The sequence below is a fragment of the Vipera berus genome (genome assembly GCF_964194415.1).
Source record: "Vipera berus genome assembly, chromosome: 1".
NCBI lineage: Eukaryota > Metazoa > Chordata > Lepidosauria > Squamata > Viperidae > Vipera > Vipera berus.
In genome coordinates, this window is record NC_138202.1 from 190,191,774 (window position 1) to 190,208,744 (window position 16,971).

Sequence of the window (16,971 nt, forward strand, 5' to 3'; positions counted from 1 at the left end):
CCAGAAGCCTGGACACTGGATGGAAATTGTTCAAATCACACGGATCCAGTAGCAGTTTCTTAAGGTGAAGACTTATCTCTTTCAGAGTTGGAGGGACTTTCCTCTCTCAAGGAAGCACTCACCATTGCAGGGATCTACCCACATGCCTCTCCCTGGAGGTCTTAATCAAGTAGGCGCTGGGGTCGAAAATTCTGATTAATTTTAGTAACAGACTAACCTAGTATCTAGCTGTCTATGGTTCTCTGAAAACCAACTGTCAAAAATATTTTGCAAACCATGTTTATCCAGGGAGCTAACATACACACTGTACTGAACTCCTTTATTCTTCCCTCAGATCCAGAACATTCAGCAACAAATGTGTTAAAATGCCTTTTCCTAAAATAAAAAAAACTAATTTTATTAAAACAAATAGAAGTTTTATTTGTTTACAATGCAGTGTAAAAACTATGTTGGATCATAAATCAGTAGATGTCTCCATGTTTAATTTCACTTTTTTAAGATACAGACAGAATACACATTTTAAAAATGGTAATTAATGATCACTTCCCACAAATCCAGGTACAATGCAGTTGTATCAGAAAGACAGTTTGGAATTACAATTATATTATTGTTACATTAGATGTCATTTTTGCCATTTCTTCAGGGGAGTGGCTTTTTATAACTTCTTTGATAAACTGTTCGAGTGCAGTAAAGTAGCCTTGGCACTGCCAAGTGTCATTATGAGTTCCATCTGGAAATATTGCCAATCTTTTAGTCCGAGCAGGAGAAAGTTCATAAAGTTGCTTCATCATAACTGGAGGAATCAATTGGTCAGCAAGTCCAGAAATGAAGAGTGAAGGCATCCTGCACTGAGAGATTTTTCTGTAAGACAGGAACTTGTTCTTATAGCACCATAAAGGAAGGTACCTCATAGGGAAGAAAGAAAACAGAGTGCTGGCCATATGTGGGATACTAAGGAATGTATTCTCCACCAAGATGGCAGAAATCCTATGAGAATTTTCAGAGGCCAGATGAATAGCAACTGCTCCCCCCAAAGAACGGCCAAAAAGAAAAATTTTTGTCTTGTCAAGATCTGATCTAGTCATCACATAATCTAGAACAGCCTCGCAATCTAAATAGATGCCATCCTCACTTGCTTCTCCTTCACTCTTCCCATAGCCTCTATAGTCAACCAATAATAAATTTACTTTCAGGTTTACCAGCATCAATAAAGCATTTGGTAGTCGATGACCAATGTTGCCTGCATTCCCATGAAAATAAATAATAGTAGGAGAATATGAGGAATTATCACCCGTGAATCTGAGAAGAATTAGGTTGAGCAACACACCATCTTTGGTTTTGATAAAGATATTCTCATGTGGGATGCCAGTAGGCATGGGAACATAGAGTCGTGATGAAGAGGGTTGCTCAGGGAAATAAAGCAACACATCCTGGAATTTATATAATATACCTGTGATAGATACAAATATTAACAGAGGTAAAATCAGGCCACCATACAAATGAAAAGTCACTATCAAAGGTAAGAGAGAAATACGGCAGACACCCCAGGACCATGACACCAAAGCAAGCAGCCATTTTTCAATGGAAGTCCAAAGCATCCATGATTTTTCCATTATAGTAGCCAATGAATCTCTCTAGTCCACATGAATCCTGAAAGAAGAAAATACACTTAAGCTTAAAACAACATGAACAAAAAAGTAAAGCAAAACAAATAGTAAGCATAATATATCAGAAAAAATAGGTTGCTCTGGTAATCTGAGCTGTTTTTGAAAAATAAAATAAAGTGTCTCATCTAAGGCACTTGAAAAGTGTATTAATTAATTTAACAAATTAAAAAGAAAATTAATTTAAAAATTCATAAATAAAAGACAGAGAAAATAGAGATAAGGAAGGTTGAGAGCTTCAGCCCTTTCTCTCCTTAGGTTTGACTGATGTGTTCTAAATCAAAGCAAATTAAATTTGTTCTCTTTCCCCACTCACCCCAAAAGAGAAAACCAGTTTAACTAGATTTAATCAAAATTCCTTCATTCAAATCCATGTACAGAGATACCAGCTTGCAGTAGCAATTAAAACTCATTAGTTGGAAAGAACTATTAGTTAGTGTATAAGGGCAGTGCTGTGTTCAATATTGGTTTTGCCCTAGTATGAAACAAGACAGGACCTTCATTGCCTGCCATACAATCTCAACAAATGAATGCCTTTCTTTGGCTATGCCTTGAGATAGCTGATTTTTACCAACTTCCTATTCTTGCTTTCAGCACATTACACTGTTCTAAAGCTTGAAAGGATGGGTTATAAGAGACGATCTTACTACGAAAACATGCTGCCTATAATTTTTCAAAGGAATTGCAAGCTGGAACACAAAATATATTAAGTGGAGAAAACAGGGCAGTGCTTCCCCAAAGACATGAGAGTAGCTGTGACTCCATGGGAGTAGCCTCGACTCCTTTAATGAGACATAGACAAGTGCAATGTTTGTACTCCTACATGTTCCAAAGAACTTTCAAAAGCAATGCCAAGTACCACCTCTGTTTCGCAAATTACTATTTAAGTGTGTAAGATGGTAAAAACAAACGCATGGAAGTGGTAGAATAGGCATCACAGACTTTTCCTAATGTATTAAGGTAAAGGTAAAGGTAAAGGTTCCCCCGCACATGCGTGCTAGTCGTTTCCGACTCTAGGGGCCGGTGCTCATCTCCGTTTCAAAGCCGAAGAGCCAGCGCTTGTCCGAGGACATCTCCGTGGTCATGTGGCCGGCATGACTAGACGCCAAAGGCGCACGGAACGCTGTTACCTTCCCACCGGAGTGGTCCCTATTTTTCTACTTGCATTTTTACGTGCTTTCGAACTGCTAGGTTGGCAGAAGCTGGGACGAGTAACAGGCGGCACTCGGGATTCGACCCGCCAAACTGCCGACCTTCCGATCGACAAGCTCAGCGTCCTAACCCACTGAGCCACCGCGTCCCTGTCCTAATGTATTACCTGAAGGTAAAAGAAAGGATCAACTTTGGCCTAGATGTGAGATACAAGATACAGAAGGTGCTGTAGGAAAAAGGAAGGCAAGTGAAGAATCAGGATAACATCATAGTTTATGTAAGTAGTATTCAACTGCAGACAAATGACATCTTTTCATAATAGGTTATGGTCTTCTACCAAAAGCCCACATTGGCTGGGTCAATATAATACTTTAAACAAAGTAAAATAAGCTACATTATGGCTGAGTGCTGCATTAAGTGTAATTCAGAAACCATAATTTCTGGTTTAGTATGCTGTGCTAATCTAGAAATTGTGGCTCATTTAATAAATTATGGTAAAAACAATGAATTAATAAAACTTATACAGCTAGCCATTCCATCTATCAAGAAAGCAGCTGTGGGAACTCAAAATTCTACTTGGCATGTTTAGGTAGCAACTGATGCCTTACTTTTATGCAACACCATTCTATTTTATAACTTAGGTTTAGATAATTCTGCCATTCAAGACCTAAGTATTTCTTCAGACTTCTGTATCTTGTGATCTCCTCTCTTCCTGACAATTCAATAGATACCAGAGCTGGGACATGGACATAAAACAGAACCCCATTTAGATCCTCCCATTTATACGGAAACTGAATAGAATATAAGATACATACTCTAGTCTAGACTACTGAGCATGTAAATGTAGAAATGGATAAGTCATGGAAGATCAACCCTGCTTGCTTTATAGGGCAGATTTCCAGGCCAGCAAATATTTCCACTGATTTTTTTAAAAAAAAAACATATAGGGGAAAAAACGCCATTTTTCAAACTTAGTGATGTCAGAAGTTGTATTATCTTTCTAAAATATGTAATATAACTAAGACTTTTTTAACTTTTAAAACTTTCACAAAGCCATATGTTCTTCTAATAGTGATAGTTCTTTAAGGAATGAAAACATCTTCACTGAAGCTTGCTAGAATGGTTATGTTACTATCTCGCCTACTATATTTCAGGGGTAAAATTTCTAGCTTTTAATCATATCCAAATGCAGATTATGAGAAAATGACAAATTCTGATGATACAAGCTTTCATATTAAGTTAATCTTTTCATCCTTTTCCCTTAACATCCTATTTGGGTTGCGTCATTTCAAACTATCGGCCTGTGGGTATTTACTGACTTCAATTAACACATAAGCTATTCTAGCAGCCTTCTAGGTTGAACAGCAACACATTAACATTTTTAAACAATTAATAAGGTTCTTCAGTAGAAACTTAATAAGTGCTGAACTTTTAGTATTGATTCAAAGAAATTTTAAATAATCACTATCATCCAGTAATATCTATATTAGCATAATAATGATTATGCATACTTTAAAGTTTTATGGGCAAATCTATTTACTTAAATTTTGACAAAAGCTGCTGGGAAAAAAACTTCCAGGGCTACCAATGAAGTGTACAACTAGATAATGGTTTAATCCAAAATAGCATGAGCAGAATTATGGCCATTGTAGCAGTTTCCTGTCTCATCCAGCCCAGTGCAGCTTCCCACTCCCCTAAAAAGGTTTATATCATAAACTACATGGAATTACTTAGGGTGATATAGAAATATAATGAATGAATGAATTAATGAACTGTTTGAAAGTCAGATGGCCATTCCAGCTGCAATATTCTGATGTCCCTCAAACCAGGTGTTTACAGTTGAGGTACCATCAAGAATAGTATTGGAATAGACTGCAGCTGGATCAGAGAACCAGGAACTGCACTGATGTGCTTCCATTCTCATACTGAATCACACAAACTTTAGCCAATATCATACCAAAAATACTTTAGATACATAAATATCTTCATAAATGACTTAAATGAGGAAATTGAAGACGAATTCATCAAATTTGCAGATGACACCAAACTGACAGGAGTAGCCAACACCCCAGAAGACAAACTCAGGATCCAAAAAGATCTTGACAAAGTTGAATAATAGGCCCTATCCAACAAAATGTTTCAATGTGGTGAAAAGCAGTTTTATATTTAGGCAGGAAAAATCAAAGGTACAAGTACAGATTGGGCTAGACCTGGCTCAAAAACAATTAACTGTGAGAGGGACCTTGGAGTCCTAGTGGACAATCACTTGACTATGAGCCAGCAGTGTGCAGCAGCAACCAAAAAAGCTAATACAATGCTGGGTTGTATAAATAGAGGCATAGGATCAAGACCTTGCGAAGTATTATTACCGCTTTATAAAATCCTAGTAAGACCACACCTGGAATACCATATCACAAAAAAGATGTTGAGACTTTGGAAAAAAATCAGAGAAGACCATTTAGATGACCAAAGGCCTGGAGACTAAAACATATGAAGAACGGCTGTGGGACTTGGGTTTGGCTAGTCTAAAGAAAAGAAGAAATAGGGGAGACATGATAGCAGTATTCCAGTATCTGAGGAGCTGCCCAAGGAAGAGGGGGTCACTTTGTTCACCAGAGCACCAGAGGGAAGGACGAGAAACAATGGCTGGAAACTGATCAAAGAGAGAAGCAACCTGGAATTAAGGAGGCACTTCCTGACAGTGAGGACAATCAACCAATGGAACAGCTTGCCTCCAGAAATCGTGGACACTCCATCACTAGAGATTTTTAAGAAGAGTCTAAACAATCACCTGTCTGAGATGGTATAGGTGCTTCTGCTTGAGCAGGGGGCTGGACTAGAAGACCTCCAAGGTTCTATTTATATTTATATTCTATTCTCATACCAAAAAATGACTTGAGGAAAATATCACAAACATCTCACCATTCAGGAATCTAGAAACATTATATCAGCACCCATGAATTTGGAATATCTTTCTTCAGCCCCTACAGGGTTGGTACTTAAAAACATAATGATGGTTTTGTGCAGAGGATAATTAATCCACTTCTCAAAAGTAATACCTTCTCATCTGGTATTTAGTTTTTTTAAAAAAACTTTTATCAGATTTCTAACAAATATGGTAATTGGGATTGCCAAGCAGCATAACTTATGTGCATGATAACCTTGCACACTAAAAGTAACAGTATTACACTTTTATTTCAAACTATTATAAACTACTACCATGGCTGCAGTCATAGACTTTTCATTGGGATTACTTTATCTATTTATCATCCATCTATGCCCTAATCTTGGAACTGTACAACTGCAACAGTAATATTAATTTTACAATATTATTTTAGTTCTGGTTTCTCTTCACTCTTTTTAAATAATAATCATTACTGTTGATTCTTGTGATTATCCCAGCCCTGCAAAATATACGTTTAAAGTAGTGCTTATCCTATATTTGTTCCTTAGTAATAAGTGACAAACAGATGAAATATTACCAGTAGTTATAAAGAATCTAGATTTTTTTAAAAAATATTCTGCAGATTTCATTAATTTTTTAGCTGTTAAGCCTGATGTGTGTTACCTGCAGCATCGTGAGAATCATTTAATTGTTCTCTGATAATTAAACTCAAAAGAAGATAGGCAGACTCAAAAGCACAGATGGGAATAAGATACCTTTCCTACTTTCTCACATGTTCTCAATTTCTAGAATATTTAATTTTAAGATAATGTTCAGCTTTGGGCTAAATAATAATAAACAAGTCAGATCCACAAACCATATTGGAAACTGATTTATTTGAAGCTGACCAGCTTGTTTTACAAGACAAAAATTGGTTTCTAGATCATACTAAATTTAAATTCTATAAACAATGTTACAAAGTCAGTTCTACTATAGGGTTAGAGTTATAGTACATAAATCTAAGGTTTCAAATCAAATTTGTTGCAGATTGTCCACACAAAGTTAAGCTATTGCTTGGAAATACAAATACAATCCGCTTTACCATAAAATCCTTCAATATTTGTTCTTAAACTAATCAAATAAAACAACTGTCCTAACTGCTAGCATTATTTTTTAATACCATGGTGGTATTCTGAAGTTTACATTAGTGCAAATAATTGGAAGGAATATCTACAGAATATTCTATATAATACAGAAGAACAATACACTATGTTTTACAATAATAGCATGGAGAAAACAGTTTAAATTGGCCCCATGCAACTTTTCATACAAAAACATGGGAGAACTATACCTTATATATCTGCTAGTGGTATCTCAACTGTGCAAATCGCTTCAACTCGCTCTAATAATGCATTTGTGATATAACTGAATATCACAAAGTGTGCTCGTTTGTGTACTCTAAAGGAAGCCTATTGTATTTCTGAAATAAGCCAGTATTTTTCCAGACCTAAATATTTTCTGGTTATGAGCTAAAATATTTATTAGCAATCTAATGTAATGTAAATAAACAAACCAGGTAAAGAATTTGGCACTGACTGGAGAAACTACATGGTAATATATGACAATAGAAACACAAGACAGCTGATGCATTCATACCTAAAGATCAACTTCTTGAAGAAAATGTCTCTTACATAAGCCATCTCCTTTCAACTTTAGATCAGGTACTGTTTTATAACAAAGAATGCCCACAGGATTTAGTAATGGAGCTAGGACAGAAAATAAAGAAGTTCGAAGAGCAACTATTTCAATTACTGTACTACTATATTTGTTTTGAAATGTTCTTACTGTTCACGAATTCTACTAAATGCATTAAATATTTTAGTAAGCATTATTTTACTGTTTAGTAAGCCATAAGAAAATGTGACTGTCTGAGAAGAACTACACTGTGATCCACTTTTAGTGGTTGAACCAGCACTTAATTCACCCACTTAACTGGCGAAACCACAGCGGCAATCCTTTTCAGTGGTTCTCTTCTGGCCAAACCTGATGTATTATTACAAAAGATCGGCAGTTTGATCTTCCAATGTACGTTTGGCTTAAAAACAATCATGGAAGCGATTCAGACAAGAGGCTAGGCTAGGCTAAAAGAGGCTAATCTCAGAAAGACTATCACGTCGTTAACTGTTAACTAGGGCCAACCTTTCCCAATCTGGGGCAATCCAGAAAGTCAGAACTATAAATTCCAGCCTCCAGAGTGGTTTAAGGGATGAGGGGGAGGCCCTATTTCGGAACGCCGCGGTGAAATGTCCTTTTCGAAAGACCTCAGAAATTCTCCTGCCTCGAGTACGAGGCAGCGAGGAAATGTTTTCCAGAGGAGAACTACACGTGAGCAGCCCTTTCCGCCCACCCCGGGGACTTTCTAGAGCAGGGGTCTTCAAACTTGGCCCTTTTATGACTTGTGGACTTCAACTCCCAGAATTCCTCAGCCAGCTTTGCTGGCTGAGGAATTCTGGGAGTTGAAGTCCACAAGTCATAAAAGGGCCAAGTTTGAAGACCCCTGTTCTAGAGAAACGCACGGCGTCGACTCCAGCGGGACGAAGAGAGGGAGCCTCCGCGAGCCAGGAGGCGAAGGGCTCGATGGACCTGGCGGCGGCCGAGGCCATGGGCCCCTGGAGGAGACCCAGACGGCTGCTTCCCCCACCTCGAAGGGAGAGGACGACGGCGCCAGTCCGCTTCCTAGCTAAGCGCGCAGGCCTCTCCTCGAACCAGCAGAGTCCCGGCACACCAACCTCATCGCTGCCCGGGACGGGATACTCGGCATCCTGTCCTTCCTCCTCTTGGACCGGGTTTGACTCACTCGGCCGTCACTTCCTGGAAAGCGAATCGACGTCACAAGTGCTTCCGGGCAACGAGTAAGGACGACGGAGCTTCTTGAACCGACTGAAAGAGCGCTGCGCGCCGGTTTGTGAACACAAGCAGAAAGTGGCCAGAGGGGGCTTTCTCGGGCTCGAGGGCAGGCCGGCCTTCCTGTTTCTATGGCAACTTCCGAACCGTTCCTGTGAAGTTCCAGGAGTGGCGCTTTAATAGGCTGCGGTTCGCCGTGGAATGCGGAGGTGCCGTTCTCTGTCTCTCCCCCCACCCCCTCCCCCTCCCCCGGGAAACAACAACTCCGATCTCCATTACGGCACAGAAATGGAGGCGCCCTGAATATTTTCCTTCATTATTTTGGTTGACCTCGAGCTCTCTCCTCTCTCTCTTACCCGCTGCGGAAGAGGCGGAATGGAGGGTGGGGTAAAAATGTCTGGGTGAACATCCCAGCCCATTTTTCCTCTTGCAGCCGCCGCCGCCGCCGCCGCCGCCTCCTTCGTCATGGCTGATAAGAGAGCCTCTCTTTTTTTGTCACTGCTCCTTCAAAATAATTAGGCAATGAGATTGGAGAACTGAAAGCAAGAGACCTACTCCCGCTTTGCTGTCCTCCAGTAGTGCTGGCCCGCCCTGTGGAGTAAGCACTGTAGCGTGTAATCTGCCGGTGAATGAGGATAAATTTTGGCACATATATACTCGTGAATAAGCCAACACTAGAATGTTTAACCAAAGTAGTATGAAAAATGTGCCACTTGCCAATAAGGCAATCCCACATTTGGCTTCTCTGCAGATGGTTTATTTTTGGGTTAAAAGTTAAAAGTTCAAGGATTGGCTTAACAGTATCTGCAGATGGACATATATAAACATATACACTGGTACTTTAAAATGTAACCTTATACACTTGTGAACACAGTCATCTATGAATAAGCCGAACCCATTTTTTTATGTACTTTGGCACTTAAATTTCAAGGCTTATGCATGAGTATGTATAGGTAGTCCATAACTTATAACTGGGTTGCTTAGTGATTGAACTTACAACAGACCCCTTCAGTTTCAGAGTTCTAAAGGCTGCCCCTCCCATGGTCACATGACAATCAGCCTGCATTTATTTATTTATTTATTTATTTAATTTGTATACCGCCCTTCTCCCGAAGGACTCAGGGCGGTGAACAGGGCAATACATAAAAACAAGATACAAAAATTAAAAATTATTAAAAAGTAATTAAACAGTGCCAGTAATAAATTAATACAGATTAAAAGTTAAAATCCATTTATGGTTGTTTGCAATGCCCTGCAGTCACACAACCATGATTTATGTTTTTGCCAAAACTGGTTTTCTGGTTTCTGGCAAAGAAGTTTCCATAGTAAACAGTGGGTTTGCTTAATGGCTGCAGCATTCAATTAACTACCATGTTTGCTTAACACATGCTGCAAAAGCCATCATAAAATTGGGGACAATCACATGGTGACGCACTTGAAGACATGATGCCATAATTGCAAGCTCAATTATGGGCATAAACCGAGGACTACCTGTATAGTAATAATGTTGTGGAGGACTGCTGGAAATGGGTCAAAAGCTGTACCCACCCAACCCTGCTAATTAGGCAGTACTGTGCTTCATCTTGCTTGCCCCAACCCTTTTGGCTTTTTGCAAAGCTTGAAAAACCTGGCTGTGTACCCAGACCTGGGATTAGGAATGTGTTAAGGGGCCCCGTTGGCTTTACTATTAGTTGATTAATCATCACGGCTGCTGTTTATACCTATTTATGTTGTGGATGTTTTTATTGTTTTAATATCTTTAAATTGATTTATAATTTTAGAATTCTAAGCCACTCAGAGTCACTTGGTTGAGTTGGGCAGGTATAGAACAAACAAAAAAATCTGGCATAGCTAAATGAGCAATATTATTCTGGGAGGGCTGACAGTTAAGAATGCCTCCTCTTTCTCCAAAAGATCTTGATCCTACAGTATTAAAACTTGGTTGTTTGATCTTGCTGGCCTGGACTGAGGGGGTTTTAATTTAATTTTAATTTAATTTTAATTTTAATTTGTTTAATTGTGGGCTAGTCTTAATTCTATTTTAAAGTGTACTTATTTGTATTGTTTTAACTCGCCCTGTAAACCGCCCTGAGTCCTTCGGGAATAGGGCGGTATATAAAATCAATTAAATAAATAAATAAATAAATAAATAAATAAATAAATAAGTTGGGTAGGAGAATTGGTGCTTAAAGAACAGCTGCCCAAACACGCTTTTCTTGCCATTCCTCTTGGCTGCCTGAGGTCTGTTGCCAGAATTGGCACAGAATGTTGGAGACATGGCTGATGAACTCATTCAGTGAGTCCAGATTTTCCTACTGCTATAAGGCAAATGGCCCTGAAGATCAGTAGGCAAGGATTGGAGCAGGAACATATGCACAGCAGCCTCTGGCTGTCACACCAATGTTATCTTGATACAAGATGAAACAGGTAGATGACAGGGCACAGCTTCTGCCAAAAGAAGTTGAAAATATAACTATTGTATTTACCATAGATTTAAAATATAGTTTAAAAAAATAGGGAAATATGTGTTCAGGGTGCCTTCTCTGTGGGTCAGAAATGTGTTAATGATTACTTAATCACTTCTCATCCTCCAAATATGATTGCTGAAGTTTCTCTGATCTCCAGTTAACAGGCTGTGGGAATGACAACAAGTTTGATGTAGCATAAAGGTTTATTTATTTTATTTTAATTCCATTTATATCCCGCCCTTCTCCGAAGACTCAGGGCGGCTTACAAGCTTAGCAGTAGCCTTCATTCTATGTATATGCCTGCTTATTAGGGCTTTCACACACACCCCAAGCGGCATTATTACAAAGTCAGCTTAATTGCCCCCAACAATCTGGGTCCTCATTTTACCTACCTCGGAAGGATGGAAGGCTGAGTCAACCTTGAGCCTGGTGGGACTCAAACCTGCACTAATTGCAGGCAGCTGGTGTTACTTAAGGAGGCATTAGCCCACTGCTCCACCCTCCAACCCCAAGACAGCCAAAAGCCTCACGGCTCACGAGGGAGATTGTGGCAGGGCCCAGCCCCCCAACCGGCCTCTCCTGCTCAGCAGCCCTCTCGCCCATCCCCACCCCCCTCCTGGTTTAGAAACCAGGAAAGACTTAATTCTCAGTCTCCCTTGGGAGTAAAAGATGACTAGGCGACTTTGAGGCAGTCACTATCAGCTGAGTCCACCTCACAGAGTAGTTGTGGGAAAACAGATGTATTAGATAGGTTTGCTGCTGTGAGTTATAGATAAAAAGGCAGGACAAAATATAATAAGTACTTAGAAGACAAATCTGGTGTGGCAGATTGTGTTGGTTTATTCTCCCAGTCTGGCGAGTGCTGAGTTTCGGCAGCATTCTGTGTTTCATCAAAGAGGGCAGTCATGGTAGGAGAATGGGAAAGACTGGTCCAGTATTCTCCCTTGCAGGTGGCCTAGCACAGAGTGGACCTAGTTGCCAGAGTGACCTATGTGGCCACTCAAACATGCGGCCCATGTAGACCACATGCACCCCAGCCCCGCCAGGGCAAAACAAATCCCGATACAATACGGCCCCCAATGTGATTGGGTTTGACACCCCTGCTCTAGATTAAGCACCTGGCTATCTTCATCTGCTCTCTTTCTGAGCAGCAGAATTCTGTTGGATCAGCATCTCAAGGGCAACAGGATAATTGGCTCTATATTTTTATTTCTTTATTAGATTTTTATCCTGCCTTTATTACTTAAGTAGTGAAGACTTAAGACTTAAAGTAGTGAACATACAATATGCTACTCCCTCCACTGATTTTCCCTACAATAACAAACCTGTGAGGTGGGTTGTGTTGAGAGAATGGTCCAAAGTCACCCAGCCAGCTTTCATGCCTAAGGTGGGACTAGAATTCAGTCTCCTGGTTTCTAGGTCAGGACCTTAACCATTACACCAAACTGTCTCTCTAATCCTCTGGGTCTAAGGATGCTGGATGCAGAAAGCAAAAAACAAAAAAAAAAGATGAAGAAGAATACAAGTAGAGCATGCTGCCTGTAGTAGTCCCTTCATCACCTGCTGCCATTCTATCTTATTAAACATTAACATTTGTTGACTTACAAAGGACTTTGGGAGCATCACTGGTGAGGGCACATGTAGCTTTATGCCTCAATTAATACACTTCATAATCAGTGTTTGCTCAGTTTTCCTCACTGTGTTGCCATGTAGTGCTACTATATCCTCATGTAGCAAAAAATACCTTCAAAGGTAAAGTAATTTAAGACTATAAATTTAGAATAACTGGATATGGAAAGAAACAATATAGTAAAAATAAAACGGGAAGCTTCTTTGCTTACAGAGTATATAACACTGCAGCCTAAAACTCTTTTATTTAGTTTCTGAGGTGGCATTTGGCTTTGCCCTTGTACATCATCTGATGATATTCTGATAACCAGTAGAACATGTTTCTAACCACATATAGATCACTTTGGCATAGCTGGAGCCAGAGAGTAAGACTAAATGTATTGCTTTGAGTTTAACGTTCTTTCCTTTGGTTGTTTCTTTTTGTAGAGAAAAAAACATCTAAGATGGCTTCAGTCCCCACTTCACATTCATCTTCCAAGCTAACTGTAGCATCACAAGTCCCATTTGCAGATCTCTGTTCAACATTAGAACGAATACAGAAGTGCAAATCCCGATCAGATAAAATAAAATATTTCAAGGATTTTCTAGATTCCTGGAGGAAATTTCATGATGCTCTTCATAAAAATGAGAAGGATGTGACAGATTCTTTTTATCCTGCAATGAGGCTTATTCTTCCGCAGTTGGAAAGAGAGAGGATGGCTTACGGAATTAAAGAAACAATGCTTGCTAAGCTATATATTGAATTGCTAAATTTACCCAAAGATGGAAAAGACGCTTTAAAACTTTTAAATTTTCGAACACCCACTGGCTCACAAGGAAATGTTGGAGACTTTGCTATGATTGCCTACTTTGTTTTGAAATCAAGATGCATCAACCAAGGCCAACTGACCATACAACAAGTGAATGATCTTCTAGATTCAGTTTCTAATAATAATGCTGCCAAAAGGAAGGGTCTAGTCAAGAATAGCCTTCTTCAGTTAATAACTCAGAGCTCAGCACTAGAACAGAAGTGGTTGATCAGGATGATCATAAAGGATTTGAAACTTGGTGTCAGCCAGCAAACTTTGTTTTCTATTTTCCATTCTGATGCTGCAGAATTGCACAGTGTCACAACAGATTTGGAAAAGGTTTGTAGGCAGCTGCATAATCCTTCAGTATCACTTAGTGATGCTTCTATTATATTATTTTCTGCCTTTAAGCCAATGCTTGCTTCTATTGCCAGTGTGCACCAAATTGAGAAACAAATGAAAAATCAGACTTTTTATATAGAAACCAAATTAGATGGTGAACGAATGCAGATGCACAAAGATGGAGATGTTTACAAATACTTTTCCAGAAATGGGTATGATTACACTCAGCAGTTTGGTGCTTCTCCCCTTGAAGGTTCATTGACTCCTTTCATTCATCAGGTCTTTAAAAATATTCAAAACTGCATTCTGGATGGTGAAATGATGGCCTATAATCCCACCACCCAGACTTTTATGCAGAAAGGAAGCATAAGGATGGTGGATGATTCTGAATTACAAAAATGCTTCTGTGTATTTGATGTTCTTATGGTCAATGACCAAAAGTTGGGTCATGAGATGCTGAGCAAAAGGTGCAATATATTAAATACAGTTTTTACACCAATACCTGGTCGAGTACAGATTGTTTCTAGAATTCAAGCAAACACACAGAAAGAAGTAGTAGATGCCCTGAATGAAGCCATTGATAACAGAGAAGAAGGAATTGTAATAAAGGACCCCATATCAATTTACAAGCCAGATAAGCGTGGGGAAGGATGGCTGAAGATTAAGCCAGAATATGTCAGTGGGTTGATGGATGAACTGGACCTTTTAATTATTGGAGGCTACTGGGGCGAAGGTCGTCGTGGTGGCATGATATCTCATTTTTTATGTGCAGTTGCTGAGGCTCCTTTGCCCGGTGAAAGACCATCTAAATTCCATTCTATTTGTCGTGTTGGTTCCGGTTGCACCATGAGAGAATTGTATGATCTTGGCTTGAAATTAGCCAGATATTGGAAAAAATACGATAGGAAGGTTCCCCCTTGTAATATCCTATGTGCTGCTGAGAAGCCTCAAGTCTTTATTGATCCTTGTAATTCAGTGATTGTCCAGATTAAAGCTGCTGAGATTGTGAGTAGTGATATGTATAAAACAGAATGCACATTACGCTTTCCACGCATTGAAAGAATAAGGGAAGATAAAGAATGGTATGAATGTATGACTGTTGACCTTCTAGAACAACTCAGAAGTAAAGCTGCTGGGAAGCTTGCAACAAAACACCTTGATATAGTTGAGGATGAACCACAAGAAAAGAAGCGCAAAACTGTTGCAAAAATTAAAAAAGCAGTCAGTTTAATGGATCGTTTTAAAGCACCTGACCTTTCTAAAATAAGCAAAGTTTCTAATGTTTTTGAAGATGTTGAGTTTTGTATTATGACTGGGACACAACATTATTCAAAGTATGCTCTGGAAAGCAAAGTAGCAGAATATGGTGGCAGCATAGTTCAAAATCCTGGGCCTGACACTTATTGTGTTGTGGCGGGGACCGAGAATGTTAGAGTGAAAAATATTATTTCTTCCAATAATTATGATGTTGTGAGAGCAGAATGGCTTTTACAGTGTTTCCAAGCTGGAAAGTTTGTGCCATGGCAGCCTGCTTTTATGATTCACATGTCTCCTGAAACAAAGCAACATTTTGCTTGTGAATATGATACTTATGGTGATAGTTTCACAGCTGATACTGATCTACCAGAGTTGAAGTCATTGTTCTCAAGAATTAATACCTCTGAAGAGATTTTTCAGGATGTGATTGCTGACATAGAAGCCCGTTATTCTTGGGAAAGTTCCTTAAGTATGTTCAGGCAACAAACCATTTACTTGAGCCTTTCTGACGAAATGAGCAATTTAAGAGACAGGCGAAATCAAACCAGATGTTTAACCGTAGAGTTGATACTTCGCTTTCATGGAGCAAAAGTGGTGTCACAGCTTGAGGAAGGTGTATCCCATGTAATCAGTGGAGATCATTCTGATTTGAAGAAAATAAAAACCATTAGAAGGACATTTAAGAAAAAGTTTAAAATTGTGTCGGAGCAATGGATAAAAGATTCTGTAAAAGCTGGAGAATTACAAAATGAAAACTTGTACGTAATGTAAGAGTTTAATTAGTAAGAAAAGTCTTTTTAGGATTGTGCAAAGCATTTGAAGAAGGTGATTTGCAGTAACGGGAGCGGGAGTGAAGTACATCTCTTTCAAAATAGCTGTGCTTTCTGCAAGATGATGTGGCTGCTTCCAAAGTTGTTTTCAGAGTGCACTCTAACCTAGCAGAATGTGATTTTTGAATGTGTTGCACAATTCTATTTTTTTAATATTCCATCTCTCTTGAAGATATGTGAATGAAAGAAAAGGATGCTTAGGAAAATAGGGTGATGATTGTTTCTCAGTGTTGTGTTTTTATCTGTTTACCTAGCTTTTAATATATTTATAGGAAAACCTGTATTACTCAATTATATTAAAATTGTACAGATCTTAAAACAACTTTTATCATTTGCAGTCAACAGGGCTATATATTTAAATGTCCAGTACTGAATGTGGTTTGAGATGCATTTTAATTGTTTTTAAAGTCGCATGTTTCATTCATGTTTAATGTATTGTTAATAATGATGAATTTTTAAATGAATGAATATGTATCCTCAGAATTCAAAACATCTATAATCTTAAATGTATCCTAGGAGTGTTTTTCCCAGCAAAGAGGCCTCTAGTTTTACAACCACAATTAAAGTTTTAGCAAAAGAGAATCCAGGGATCTATTTTCTGAAACGTGAAAAGACTGTTTTTCAATAGTATAGCAAGAACAGTTTGTTTCTGCACGTTTTCTGTTTTCATCATTTTGTAATAAATATTTGATATAATTAAATATATATTTTAAAACCTGATTCTGTTTTGAAATAAGTAATTAGTTGAGAATATTTAATTTTATGTATATATTCAAGGTTCTGTTAATGGCTGTGCAGTACAATTTGTAGTAGCTGATAATGTGGTTTTGTTTTTTTTAATCAGAGCAACCTGATCTACCCAAATATAGGACCAAGCATACTGCTTCTGCTTCCGCCTTTCAGCCCCAGTGTAGGAGCCTTCACAAGCAGTCGCTTCTGCGACCACAGAATTCTCCCTTTAATTCTTTGTCGGTAAATTTAAATTTAACATAGCTGATAATGTGGTTTATTAGAAGATATTACTAGGATTAAACATGCTTTGGATAAACACAT

The 16,971-nt window shown here is 38.7% G+C and overlaps 2 protein-coding genes across 10 annotated transcripts; one reads left to right on the top strand and one right to left on the bottom strand.

The window, feature by feature from the left end:
- Nucleotides 1–409: 409 nt before the first annotated feature.
- Nucleotides 410–8,971, bottom strand: ABHD13 (abhydrolase domain containing 13). 7 transcript variants are annotated; one of them, XM_081340715.1, is made up of 4 exons: nucleotides 8,490–8,553; nucleotides 7,357–7,466; nucleotides 2,983–3,042; nucleotides 410–1,650 (listed from the first exon to the last, which is right to left on the bottom strand). In XM_081340715.1, exon 4 carries the CDS (start codon nucleotides 1,611–1,613, stop codon nucleotides 600–602), a length of 1,014 nt encoding a protein of 337 aa, XP_081196841.1. In that variant the 5' UTR covers nucleotides 1,614–1,650; nucleotides 2,983–3,042; nucleotides 7,357–7,466; nucleotides 8,490–8,553; the 3' UTR covers nucleotides 410–599. The 7 variants fall into 7 exon arrangements, with proteins under 7 accessions (XP_081196841.1, XP_081196840.1, XP_081196844.1 ...); XM_081340714.1 differs by lacking the exon at nucleotides 2,983–3,042; XM_081340718.1 differs by lacking the exon at nucleotides 7,357–7,466 and having other exon boundaries at nucleotides 8,490–8,538.
- LIG4 (DNA ligase 4) lies at nucleotides 8,615–16,638 on the top strand. Of its 3 annotated transcripts, none has more exons than XM_081340682.1 (2): nucleotides 8,615–8,813; nucleotides 12,545–16,638. In XM_081340682.1, exon 2 carries the CDS (start codon nucleotides 13,145–13,147, stop codon nucleotides 15,857–15,859), a length of 2,715 nt encoding a protein of 904 aa, XP_081196808.1. In that variant the 5' UTR covers nucleotides 8,615–8,813; nucleotides 12,545–13,144; the 3' UTR covers nucleotides 15,860–16,638. The 3 variants fall into 3 exon arrangements, with proteins under 3 accessions (XP_081196808.1, XP_081196807.1, XP_081196809.1); XM_081340681.1 differs by having other exon boundaries at nucleotides 8,620–8,813; nucleotides 13,128–16,638; XM_081340683.1 differs by lacking the exon at nucleotides 8,615–8,813 and adding an exon at nucleotides 10,881–11,031 and having other exon boundaries at nucleotides 13,128–16,638.
- The last annotated feature ends 333 nt before the right edge of the window (nucleotides 16,639–16,971 follow it).

Excerpts from the sequence above, each read along its gene's own strand:
- LIG4 (XM_081340682.1), top strand. The coding sequence starts at position 13,145 with ATGGCTTCAGTCCCCACTTCACATTCATCTTCCAAGCTAACTGTAGCA.
- ABHD13 (XM_081340719.1), bottom strand. The coding sequence starts at position 1,613 with ATGGAAAAATCATGGATGCTTTGGACTTCCATTGAAAAATGGCTGCTT.